Genomic DNA, 13,168 nt, shown 5'->3' on the forward strand with positions numbered 1-13,168 from the left:
TACTGCCGTGGCTGCCCAAATCTCACATCCATTAGCAAGACAATCTACATGAACTTGCATAAATTATCAGTATGGTCTGCATGAGTGCCAAAGTCCAGGAAAGGTCAATTTCTCTCCGTTGTTGAACCACCAGCTCTCCATCGTCGACTATAAATAAGGAAATCGTCTCATCTCTCCTCTGTCGACTTTAAATAAGAGAATAGTCTTTAACTGCATCTAGTCCGCTCCAACAACCAAGGAAAGGATGCAGCAATGTGAAAAGATATCGACGTACTGATTTATATACTATCATGTCATCGTTTGGCATCAACTGTGGTCTGGGGCGAGCAGTCAGGAGAGTGGTTTTTGACACCCAGCTCAGTGCACCCCCGCAAGAGAACATAAAAAAAAATTCAAAAAAATCTTAACTTTATGAGAATAATAATGAACAAATCCCTCTATAGTTGACGCACGGCTGACTACAAGCGCGTTGAGGCCATCGAACACCCATGTTTCTCTGACGTGTGGGTCCTAGTGTGTATAATGCTTCAATACGTAGTTGTTTGATGGGCCTGATTTTTGTCGGCATTGTTCCGTGGCCTGTGAGGTGCTTGGGTGAGAATCATGCGGTGGTATTTTATCTCTTTGCTCTCCCTCTTGCTACATGCTACCGGTTGAAGGCATCTACAATACTGAACCTTAAATTTGCTCTCACATCTGTCCGTGGATACTGATGTCGAAGCCGGTCATCCAACACTAGCCGCATACAATTGAAACAAGATTTGGACAGACCGGACAAAATTCAAAGATCGGATGGATTTCATATCAAGCGAAGAAAATTCATTATATTTTGGACATATTTTAACTAAATCCGACTCTAAACCTAATCTAAATGATCGCTGGCATCCGTCTGGGCGTGAGCACCGTGAAATGAAGCTCCAGCTCCGCCTTTACAGTCTTCAGCTCCGCCTTTACAATCTTCAGCTCCGCCTCGGCAGTCTCCAGCTCTGCTTTTGCGGCCTGGGCGGCTAATCGGACGACGATGTTGAGCTCACCAAGCTGGCGAGGGCGGCGCTCTCGGCTGGTGCGCCATTTCAATGTCGAATTGCGGTGAGAGGTTGCGTCGCTCTGAGTCGGCATGAATGCAACACTGGTGCTCTGCAGCGGCGCTGACCTTCTCGGGCGAGAAAGCGCGCAGGCACAGGAGGGTTTTTTGGTGGGTCGGGATATTCAAGAGCGGACGTGACAGTGGTCCGTACGCCTGCAAAGCCCCCGCGGTTTCTCTACAGTTTGTGGGAAAAAGCACGTCTAGACTGGCCTGCAGGCCGATACATGCCAATGTTGGATGGCAAAACTCGTTCGGACCGTGTAGTCCGAACGATTGTGGAGGGTTTAAGGGCCAGCGTTGGAGATGCCCTTAACATTTGTTTTAAAGAAGTACTACCGGTTCAGGCCCCTAAGAACTTAAAATACATCCCTCTAAATATTTTACAATTGTTTTTTGAGAAAATGTTTTACAGTGGTAGATTACTAGCAAATCCCTTGCAAGCTTACACCGGACTAATGACCCGTTTGCTCAGGGCCTTTTCTGGCATTCACGCGTTGTCAACTATCACATTGTAACCCCTCCAGTTTACGTTGGACTAAGAGCATCTACATCGAGACTTTGCAAGTCCGGTCCCTCACGCGCCTGCGGACACGTCCGAGCGCATCTACGGACAGGGACGAAGCCAGAAAATAGAGATGGGGGGGGGGGGGGGGGGGGGGGGGGCAAGAACGAAAAACATCAAAATCTTTGGATACATAGTCACATAACTTAGTAAATATTGGAAGATAAAAATAGTCAATGTACGTATGTTGCTCCATAATAAGAATAAAAATTACATATCTATTAATTTGAAGTCGGATTTACGAGCACCAGTATCAAATATCTCAATAATATCGTCGGAGCTAAACTTGGCTGCTATTTCCTTCTCAATGTAGACTATAGTGCAATGACGAAGAAAATCATCTCCCAATTTACTTCGAAGACGTGTCTTGACAAGTTTCATTGCGGAAAAGGCTCGCTCTGCTGTTGCAGTTGACACCGGAAGAGTTATTACTAATCGTAACAACCTCTCAACCATAGGATAATCAGAAGACTTGCCAGTTTTAATTATCCCTTTTGTCATATCAGCAAGTGATTTGCAATTTTTGATCTCTGGATGGTTCAATGTATCAAGCTGAAAATGTGGTAATTCACACTCCAACCGATCTCTTTCTTGACTAGTAAAATCAGTAGGATAAAAAATTTCCACTAGAGTGCATATCTTTGACTTGTCGAAGGCATCATGTCTAGGGTCCAATGATGAACAAAGATTTAGAAGCTCCGTAACTTGAGAACTGAATCGATCATTCAACTCTATCACTTGTTGATCTATTGCAACATTAAACACATCTACTTTGTAATGATGGATAACGGTGGTGTTGTGATGCTTATTTCTTGATTTTGTTACATCAACATACCTATAATTGCAATATATATGAAAAACATGAATTAGTTGCATGATTTAGACAATAATGAGTAAGTTTGTAAGTGACTAAATCTCTACATTGGCATTTAATGAACATAGAGATAGGGAAAGAGACATACCTTTGATCCATGTCCGGGATATCAATCTCATGTTTCACACAAAATGATTTGACATCTTCAAAAAGACTTTCCCATCCATCTTGTCTCAGTTCAGCAAGCAACGACTTTGTGTTAGAAACACAATCCAGTGCATTAGCAATATCCAAACTTTTATTTTGAAGTTTAACACACAAGATATCCGTGATTTTCATAATTCTTTCCATTAGGTGCAGAATGAAGACAAAATCAAATGTGTTTAATATCTTCAGGGCACCTGCAGCGTCTCCTCTTGAATTCCTTGTAGCTGAGCGATCAGTTGCTACACTTCTTAGAACTGAAATAGTTGCAGCAAACATCTTGAGCAAACTTTTGATTGACTTATAGTGTGAACTCTATCTCGTGTCCCTGGCCCTTTGTAAAGATCCTATTTGATTAGCCCCTCTTCCAGTGTCAAGCTCTCCCAACTCAATCTCTCTAGCAATTTGAGCTGCCTGGTTTTCTAGTAACTCATCATTACGTTTGGGAGATGCACTAACTGTATTCACAACAAAATTTGCATGTTGGAAAAAATTGTGAACCTCATTTACCTCCCTTGAAGCGGCAACCAAAGCCAATTTGAGTTGATGAGCTAGACAATGGATATAATAAGCATAAGGACACTCTTGGAGAATTAGAGCCTTTAGCCCATTCCACTCCACTCTCATATTACTTGCTCCATCGTACCCTTGGCCTCTAATATCTTGCACATTCAACCCATTATCAACTAGGACAGCAATGATTTTATTCTTGAGAGTCAAAGCACAAGTGTCACTAACATGAACAAGATCAAGGAAACGCTCCCTTATCAACCCTTCTATGTTCACAAACCGAACAACTACTGCCATCTGCTCTTTTTTAGACTCATCCCGACATTCATCAACCAGTATTGCAAACTTGCTGTTACCCATTTCTTCTTTAATTGAGGTTTGCACTTTTCGTGAAATTATGCTAGCAATTTCCTTCTGAATAGTTGAGGAGGTGTACTTTGCATTTTTAGGAGCATTCTGTACAACTTCTTGTACATCCTTATTATAAGAAGCCAAAAGCTTAATCATTTCCTTGAAATTACCTTGATTCTTGGAATCCTCAGATTCATCATTTCCTCTAAATGGACATGCTTGAAACATTAACCACCTGATGCAATCAATAGAGAATAATTATTAGATGTAATGTATTAAGAAAATTGTCTTAAATTAAATATATGTTTCTTACCTCATGGCATCAATAGAAGTCTTAAGCCTCAGTCTTGCATCAAGAACCATTTGCTTAGTTTGCTTTTTCATCACCTTGTCAATATGAATTGGATTATTTTTCAGATTTTCGTAACACCGAACTGCAAAGTTATGAGCAGAGCTGGGAGTAGTGCCCATATGTTTGAGAAAAGCACATTCTTTTCCATTGTTAACCTTCTTCCACTTATCAAATCCTTTGACAGTGAATGTGTCCGAACCACACTTCCCAACTGGCTTCTTCGAAAAGAGAAAACAAGGCAAGCAATAGGCACATTTTGTATCAGTCGAATATTCCAACCGCCAAAAATTTGTGTACCAATCTTTTTGGAATCGCCGACGAACAGCACTTCTATCATTATATTCATAATTATCCAATTCGGGCTGATAGGCCCCCTCACATATGTAAAAACGCCTAGCATCATCTTGCTTTTCTGGAGGGAGTTGCCAAATTTGAGGGCGCCTCCCTGGGTCTCGATCATATTTTGTGGTTATGACTGTAGCTTCTTCTGTAACTTCTGGCACTGGAACATCCTGAGCATCACCTTCGGCATGACTAGGGTTGTTCTCTTCGCTAGGCTGCACATCATTTGTATTAGCACCATCACCATGTTCAGATGGCTGGGAGATTGGACCAATTGGCTTGAAATAAGTATGGATTGATTGAGCTCTCTTCCTCTTCATGTCTACAGAACACAATTTTGGACAATAAAAAAAATTCTAATTAGTTTTTAATGTCTATATTCTTACAATTACATTCCAAGGCAGAAATTATTCTAATGCTGGTGCTGCAAAAAAACTAACCTTTCTTCCTTGTTTGGTCGCTCATCAGTGTGGCCGGCCAGAATACGCCGGGCCGCAGGGGAGTGTGGCTGTCTGGGTCTCAGGGACGATCGGACGGAGGCCTTCCCTTCTGAACGGAACGGATGGAGAGATTACATAGAGGATAGACTATAGAGGCGGCCGGCGGCAGCGAGCAAGTTTTTCGGATCGCAAGAACGAGCAGATTGAAAAGGAAGCAGAAGACCTGGTACACGCCGCTGCGGCGCTGCGTAGGTCGTGCGTATTGCTTCCAACTCCTTGTCTTCCATCCACGGACCACGGTGGGCTGTGTTTTCTTTTCCCTTTTGCTGATATATTTGGGCCTTTGGTGTTGTGTGTACCGTGTATGTACATGCGGCCTGCGTACATGACTCTGGGCCTCTGCCTATGAGAGCGCGGGGGGGGGGGGGGGGGGCGAGACAACTAGAAATTGTGTGTGTACGAGGAAAAATATCGCTCCTAACTAATCGCTATCAAGGGATAACGAGATCGTTGGGGGGGGGGGGGGGGGGGGGGGTCTGGCCCCCCCTTAAAATCGTCCCTGCCGTGTATGTACATGCGGCCTGCGTACATGACTCTGGGCCTCTGCCTATGAGAGCATGGGGGGGCGAGACAACTAGAAATTGTGTGTGTACGAGGAAAAATATCGCTCCTAACTAATCGCTATCAAGGGATAACGAGATCGTTGGGGGGGGGGGGGTCTAGTCCCCCCTGGCCCCCTCCTTAAAATTGTCCCTGTCTACGGATACTGACGGTCGAGCCTTAAATTTATCTTTTCATAACCGAACACCTTAATTATCATATCTTAAATCCATACAAACTCATGCAATTACGTTGATGTATTACACACATCGTCTGGCTACTCCATCACTACTAACATGCCATCGGACTATTAAAATTTAACATGTCTGGCTATGGTGGAGATCATCCACGGCTGCCCTTGCCCTTGCCATCTTTCTCGCGGAAGTACCGGTCAAAGATGCAGTAGGGATCGAGCCGGATCTACTCGCCGCTGGAGCTATCCTCGCGTCGTTGCCCTTCTTCGATGGCAGTCCGGCCATGGCACGGACCGTCCGATTCTACTCTCCGACGAGGGTGCGCGTGTTCCTCCGATGTTGTTTCTTCATAATGCGGGCGCGGATGGCTTCCTCCACTGCGGCCGCCCGTGCCACCGCATTTGCTGCCTCTACCATCGCCATTTCCACCGCGATACGGGCCTCGGCGACCCTTATCCTCTCCTTTCCATGGCGAGCACACCGGTCCTGGTGGGACTCATAGTCTGCCCGACTAATGATGGGGAAGGAGAGGTTCTCCGCCTACCAGGACCGCGATGATCCAGTCCTGGAGAGCCCGAGCGCCCGTTGAGCCAACACTATGGAGTCGCGCCGTACAGATCCTGCCGTCGGTCGGGCGCTATTCTCCGGAGAGCGGTGGAGTGTAATGCGGACCGCCCTCCTCCAACCCGCGCGGGATGACACCCCAGTCGATGGATCCGGACTGGTCAGTCAGATCCACTGCACGTCATGCCGGAGACGGCCGAAAATCGACGAAAGTGAGCTTGGGTGGCGGAGGGAGTGGAGGAGAGTGGAGTGTGAAGTGGCTAGGATTTGATCTGGCGAGCGGATGGGAAAGAATATAAGTGGGGTCGGATGGACCAGTGTGGACCGAGTCCGATGTGACGGGCGCGCCCGGGCGCCTTCATATCCGCCTCATATTTGGGCTAGCTATAAGGGGTGCCGATCAGCCCGGATGTTTGCGGCCCGTTTAAGACGCTCGTCTGGGTCGAAATTTTATGACCGGTCAGTGATCGAGCGACCCATCCGGAAGTATGAGACGGGTTTAGGACGCTCGGCTCTAACGACCTACCTGATGAGTGCTTCTTCCAACATGACCGGTTATCAATTGTCAGACTAGGAGCCGTTTGAACTGTTTGTTTCGACCGATGAAATTGGTTTCTGTGTTACTCTATCTTTCCTCAAATTTCTAAGTGCCGGCCGGCCCGGTGCTTCGCCTGCAGTCGAACGACTAGGACATGAATAAGCCAGTCTACCAATGCAAACCAATGATGAATGACCTAAGTCCACCTAAAACCACATGCGAAGAATTCGGCTACGTACAAAGAAAACAAAATTACTCAAAATGTATGTGCATTGTTTGAGCAGAATCTGAAACTTTTTTTTTGTATGTGCAGTTGGGGGTCGACGACGATGGATGCTCTCCCCCTGACCCTATCACAACGTAACTGAGATGACTCCACCACTCGCAGCTCACAGCACCATGCTCACTCAGGTTGTGGTAACATTGCACCTGCTCTAATGCCATTTGTTGAGACTTGAGGATATTGGTGGTAGGATTTGAGAGGAGGGACACGAAGAACATTTGGGAGCATTCCTATGGTATGTTGGTATGTTGCCCGCCTCCTCTCTCAGCTTGCATTTTAGTCCCTATCGAACTATATTTCCTCGCACCACACCAACAAGAGGGTAGAAGCAGCAAGCAACATGAACAGGCGAAGCACTGCCTTGTGTACGATGAGCGGTTAGTGTTCCCATATTCCTCGATGCTTCCCAAACATAAGACATGAAGGGCGTGTTTGGTTGCCTGCATAAAGCCCAACCAGGCCCGCGCGGGAAGGGAACGGGCTGTTTGAACGCCTGGTTTTACTATTGGGTCTGCACAGCACGAAACTTAAAGCACCTCTGGGCCTGGCTCACTGTAAACGCACGAATGGGCAGTTTCTCCAGGGCCAGGCCCGAGCGGTGCACGTGGGCGGCGGCGGCTGCACGCGTGCGGCCACGCTCGAGAAACCGCGTTGCTTCCCGAAGCGCCGGCAGTTATTAGCCTCACCGCCCCTCACCGCTCCCTCTCCCCACTCTTCCCCACTCTCCCAACTCTCACCGGCGGTGGCGGATCGAAGCAGAGGAAGAAGACCACCTGACTCCATCACCGGCGAGCGGATCAGTAGTTGGCCCGCGGCAATGGCGGTAAGCACTTCTCTCTCTTCGACATGCACGCTAGATTCGATCCACGGCGGAGGGGAATGGGGAATAGAGGTAGATAAGCATAGGGGTAGTTCATACTAGTTCATAGCAGTTCATATGAGTTCATATGAGTTCATAGTTGCAAGATCGGAATGCAGAAGGGGGATTGGGGGATAGGGGGATAGGGGATACACAACGGACACCGGCTGACCGCGGCGGCCGTCACCGGCGTGCGGAGCGGCTGGTCGAGCCGCTGGCCTTCATCTTCTTCTTCATCGCCGTGCGGGCCGACGGCTCGTTGTCGTTGTCCTCGGCGGAGTCGAGGTCGATCTGCCAGGTATGACGGCCTGGTTCTGGCACCCTCGCTGCCATCTGCACTGCTTCTTCTTCCTCCTCCTTAGGCTCCCCACCGATGACCGCCGACAGCGCGATAGGCGTCTCCCAGTACACTGCGGCACGGCGGTCATTAGGAGCCCAGTAGGTCTTGTAATTGCGCCACTTCTTCCTCTGTTTTGCGTCGTCGGAGACGGCCTGATTCATGGCCCAGCGAATGATGTCAACTTCCATCGCGTCCTTCGCAGGGTCAGGAATCAGTGTCTTCAGCTCTTCTTTAGTGGCCTTCATGAGCACTGCATTGGATTCGTTCTGCATGTCAGGCATGGAGCCGAAGTTCGAGCACACCTCCATGGTGTTCTCGAACTTGGTGCGGTCACCAGCCGACCACCTGAGGAAGAAGGCCCTCCAGCCAATACCCCAAGGGAAGGGGTTGGCGTTGGAGTTGGAGCTAGAGCTCATGGCGATGGGGAGGAGGAAGTTGACAGTGAGAGAAGAGAGGGGGTGGGTAAGTAGTGGTGGGCAGGGTGAGTAAATATAGGAGGGGATGGAGAGGAGGAGAAGAGTGACAGTCATGCCGTTTTAACTACATGCTCTTCAATTAGCCATGAACTCCGTGTTGTGCTTGACTCCATGAATTGTGTGCAGATCGAGAAGAGCAATGAGATGGGCACAGAGGTGCTCCCGACCATTGACAACAAGGGCAAGCAGCCCCTTCACCCAATGTCCGACGAGGTTGTGCTGCCGCCCACCGCCAAGGAAGACCCGAAGACGCCTGAGGGTGGCGACGACGAGGGCATGGAGGAGCCCCCCAGCAACAAGCGCCGCAACTACGACCACTACCATCAGGAGGATGGCACAACTCACTTCTGCAAGGTCATCCTTGCACCAAAGCTTGAGTGCATCCCCATGCCCCTGGACTTCACCAAGCACTTCGTCGCGGTGCCGACAAAGTTCAAGCTCGGGAACAACACCGGCTGCTCCTGGAAGGTGATGATGAAGCTGATGAATGGCAGGGTGACCCTGGATCAGGGTTGGGCCACCTACGCAGCCGTTCATCAGATCAAAATCGGCTACATGGTGACGTTCAAGCTCCTCACTCCCGACACCCTCAAGGTCATCATCTTCGACGACGATGGAATTAAGGTCGTCAACAAGTGCGGGAAGCACGACGAAGCCTTCGCCGCCAAGGAGTAGGGCCGAGGCCTCCCTAAGTACTATCAAGTCTGCTTTGAACTGTTTATGTTTATGGTTTATGCGTAGAACTGTTATGAAGTGTGGTACTGCTTATCTGAAATATGTTGTTAAGTAGTTGATCCTCTGTTTATACTTTGCTCTGCTTATGATGTGTGCTACTGGTTGTGCCAAAGTGTGCTGGTAACCTCACCAACTAGCCAAAGAGGTTACCACACACCAGGCGTTGCATATAACCAAACACCATGCCTTGGGTTTGTGCACTAACATGCAAGCAACCAAACACCAGGCAGTGTGGTTCTGCCCATGCAGGCAAGAGGGCATGCAGGCAACCAAACAACATGCAGATGGTGCATTTGAGGCTGCATTTGCATAACCAGGTTGGGTGGAGAAATGTATGCAATGCGGGTACTGTAGCGCACGGCAACCAAACACGCCCGAATGTTCTCTACTGCCACACCATGGCTGCTCAACCTCACAAGTCACAACCAGGGACGATTTTAAGGGGGGGCAGGGGGGCTAGACCCCCCCCCCCCAACAATTCGTTATCCCTTGATAGCGATTAGTTAGGAGCGATATTTTTCCTCGTACACATACAATTTCTAGTTGTCTCGCCCCCCCCCCCATGCTCTCATAGGCAGAGGCCCAGAGTCATGTACGCAGGCCGCATGTACATACACGGTACACACAACACCAAAGGCCCAAATATATCAGCAAAAGGGAAAAGAAAACACAGCCCACCGTGGTCCGTGGATGGAAGACAAGGAATTGGAAGCAATACGCACGACCTACGCAGCGCCGCAGCGGCGTGTACCAGGTCTTCTGCTTCCTTTTCAATCTGCTCGTTCTTGCTATCCGAAAAACTTGCTCGCTGCCGCCGGCCGCCTCTATAGTCTATCCTCTATGTAATCTCTTCATCCGTTCCGTTCAGAAGGGAAGGCCTCCGTCCGATCGTCCCTGAGACCCAGACGGCCACACTCCCCTGCGGCCCGGCGTATTCTGGCCGGCCACACTGATGAGCGACCAAACAAGGAAGAAAGGTTAGTTTTTTTGCAGCACCAGCATTAGAATAATTTCTGCCTTGGAATGTAATTGTAAGAATATAGACATTAAAAACTAATTAGAATTTTTTTTATTGTCCAAAATTGTGTTCTGTAGACATGAAGAGGAAGAGAGCTCAATCAATCCATACTTATTTCAAGCCAATTGGTCCAATCTCCCAGCCATCTGAACATGGTGATGGTGCTAATACAAATGATGTGCAGCCTAGCGAAGAGAACAACCCTAGTCATGCTGAAGGTGATGCTCAAGATGTTCCAGTGCCAGAAGTTACAGAAGAAGCTACAGTCATAACCACAAAATATGATCGAGACCCAGGGAGGCGCCCTCAAATTTGGAAACTCCCTCCAGAAAAGCAAGATGATGCTAGGCGTTTTTACATATGTGAGGGGGCCTATCAGCCCGAATTGGATAATTATGAATATAATGATAGAAGTGCTGTTCGTCGGCGATTCCAAAAAGATTGGTACACAAATTTTTGGCGGTTGGAATATTCGACTGATACAAAATGTGCCTATTGCTTGCCTTGTTTTCTCTTTTCGAAGAAGCCAGTTGGGAAGTGTGGTTCGGACACATTCACTGTCAAAGGATTTGATAAGTGGAAGAAGGTTAACAATGGAAAAGAATGTGCTTTTCTCAAACATATGGGCACTACTCCCAGCTCTGCTCATAACTTTGCAGTTCGGTGTTACGAAAATCTGAAAAATAATCCAATTCATATTGACAAGGTGATGAAAAAGCAAACTAAGCAAATGGTTCTTGATGCAAGACTGAGGCTTAAGACTTCTATTGATGCCATGAGGTAAGAAACATATATTTAATTTAAGACAATTTTCTTAATACATGACATCTAATAATTATTCTCTATTGATTGCATCAGGTGGTTAATGTTTCAAGCATGTCCATTTAGAGGAAATGATGAATCTGAGGATTCCAAGAATCAAGGTAATTTCAAGGAAATGATTAAGCTTTTGGCTTCTTATAATAAGGATGTACAAGAAGTTGTACAGAATGCTCCTAAAAATGCAAAGTACACCTCCTCAACTATTCAGAAGGAAATTGCTAGCATAATTTCACGAAAAGTGCAAACCTCAATTAAAGAAGAAATGGGTAACAGCAAGTTTGCAATACTGGTTGATGAATGTCGGGATGAGTCTAAAAAAGAGCAGATGGCAGTAGTTGTTCGGTTTGTGAACATAGAAGGGTTGATAAGGGAGCGTTTCCTTGATCTTGTTCATGTTAGTGACACTTGTGCTTTGACTCTCAAGAATAAAATCATTGCTGTCCTAGTTGATAATGGGTTGAATGTGCAAGATATTAGAGGCCAAGGGTATGATGGAGCAAGTAATATGAGAGGGGAGTGGAATGGGCTAAAGGCTCTAATTCTCCAAGAGTGTCCTTATGCTTATTATATCCATTGTCTAGCTCATCAACTCCAATTGGCTTTGGTTGCCGCTTCAAGGGAGGTAAATGAGGTTCACAATTTTTTCTAACATGCAAATTTTGTTGTGAATACAGTTAGTGCATCTCCCAAACGTAATGATGAGTTACTAGAAAACCAGGCAGCTCAAATTGCTAGAGAGATTGAGTTGGGAGAGCTTGACACTGGAAGAGGGGCTAATCAAATAGGATCTTTACAAAGGGCCGGGGACACGAGATGGAGTTCACACCATAAGTCAATCAAAAGTTTGCTCAAGATGTCTGCTGCAACTATTTCAGTTCTAAGAAGTGTAGCAACTGATCGCTCAGCTACAAGGAATTCAAGAGGAGACGCTGCAGGTGCCCTGAAGATATTAAACACATTTGATTTTGTCTTCATTCTGCACCTAATGGAAAGAATTATGAAAATCACGGATATCTTGTGTGTTAAACTTCAAAATAAAAGTTTGGATATTGCTAATGCACTGGATTGTGTTTCTAACACAAAGTCGTTGCTTGCTGAACTGAGACAAGATGGATGGGAAAGTCTTTTTGAAGATGTCAAATCATTTTGTGCGAAACATGAGATTGATATCCCGGACATGGATCAAAGGTCCCTATCTCTATGTTCATTAAATGCCAATGTAGAGATTTAGTCACTTACAAACTTACTCATTATTGTCTAAATCATGCAACTAATTCATGTTTTTCATATATATTGCAATTATAGGTATGTTGATGTACCAAAATCAAGAAATAAGCATGAAAACACCACCGTTATCCATCATTACAAAGTAGATGTGTTTAATGTTGCAATAGATCAACAAATGATAGAGTTGAATGATCGATTCAGTTCTCAAGTTACGGAGCTTCTAGATCTTTGTTCATCATTGGACCCTAGACATGATGCCTTCGACAAGTCAAAGATATGCACTCTAGTGGAAAAATTCTATCCTGCTGATTTTACTAGTCAAGAAAGAGATCGGTTGGAGTGTGAATTACCACATTTTCAGCTTGATACATTGAACCATCCAGAGATCAAAAATTGCAAATCACTTGCTGATATGACAAAAGGGATAATTAAAACTGGCAAGTCTTCTGATTATCCTATGGTTGAGAGGTTGTTACGATTAGTAATAACTCTTCCGGTGTCAACTGCAACAGCAGAGCAAGCCTTTTCCGCAATGAAACTTGTCAAGACACGTCTTCGAAGTAAATTGGGAGATGATTTTCTTCGTCATTGCACTATAGTCTACATTGAGAAGGAAATAGCAGCCAAGTTTAGCTCCAACGATATTATTGAGATATTTGATACTGGTGCTCGTAAATCCGACTTCAAATTAATAGATATGTAATTTTTATTCTTATTATGGAGCAACATACGTACATTGACTATTTTTATCTTCCAATATTTACTAAGTTATGTGACTATGTATCCAAAGATTTTGATGTTTTTTGTTCTTGCCCCCCCTATCTCTATTTTCTGGCTTCGTCCCTGGTCA

General features: G+C 46.1%; 2 protein-coding genes across 2 annotated transcripts; one reads left to right on the plus strand and one right to left on the minus strand.

The window, feature by feature from the left end:
- Positions 1–1,859: 1,859 nt before the first annotated feature.
- Positions 1,860–4,687, minus strand: LOC141027009 (uncharacterized). The gene is made up of 6 exons (XM_073503918.1): positions 4,663–4,687; positions 4,357–4,544; positions 3,842–4,098; positions 3,300–3,763; positions 2,612–2,924; positions 1,860–2,484 (listed from the first exon to the last, which is right to left on the minus strand). Exons 1-6 carry the CDS (start codon positions 4,685–4,687, stop codon positions 1,860–1,862), a joined length of 1,872 nt encoding a protein of 623 aa, XP_073360019.1.
- Positions 4,688–10,203: 5,516 nt separating this feature from the next.
- On the plus strand, positions 10,204–13,021 carry LOC141027010 (uncharacterized). Its single transcript, XM_073503919.1, has 7 exons — positions 10,204–10,228; positions 10,347–10,534; positions 10,793–11,049; positions 11,128–11,577; positions 11,673–11,713; positions 11,766–12,279; positions 12,397–13,021. Exons 1-7 carry the CDS (start codon positions 10,204–10,206, stop codon positions 13,019–13,021), a joined length of 2,100 nt encoding a protein of 699 aa, XP_073360020.1.
- Positions 13,022–13,168: the final 147 nt, after the last annotated feature.

The sequence above is a fragment of the Aegilops tauschii genome, chromosome 7 (assembly GCF_002575655.3).
Source record: "Aegilops tauschii subsp. strangulata cultivar AL8/78 chromosome 7, Aet v6.0, whole genome shotgun sequence".
Lineage (NCBI taxonomy): Eukaryota > Viridiplantae > Streptophyta > Magnoliopsida > Poales > Poaceae > Aegilops > Aegilops tauschii.

Coding starts and splice junctions, on each gene's coding strand:
- LOC141027009 (XM_073503918.1), bottom strand. CDS start 4,687: ATGAGCGACCAAACAAGGAAGAAAG. Junction 3,764..3,841: donor ACTTCTATTGATGCCATGAG/GTAAGAAACATA, acceptor TGATTGCATCAG/GTGGTTAATGTTTCAAGCAT. Junction 2,925..3,299: donor CCAAGGGTACGATGGAGCAA/GTAATATGAGAG, acceptor CAACTATTTCAG/TTCTAAGAAGTGTAGCAACT.
- LOC141027010 (XM_073503919.1), top strand. CDS start 10,204: ATGAGCGACCAAACAAGGAAGAAAG. Junction 11,050..11,127: donor ACTTCTATTGATGCCATGAG/GTAAGAAACATA, acceptor TGATTGCATCAG/GTGGTTAATGTTTCAAGCAT. Junction 11,578..11,672: donor CAAGATATTAGAGGCCAAGG/GTATGATGGAGC, acceptor TCCATTGTCTAG/CTCATCAACTCCAATTGGCT.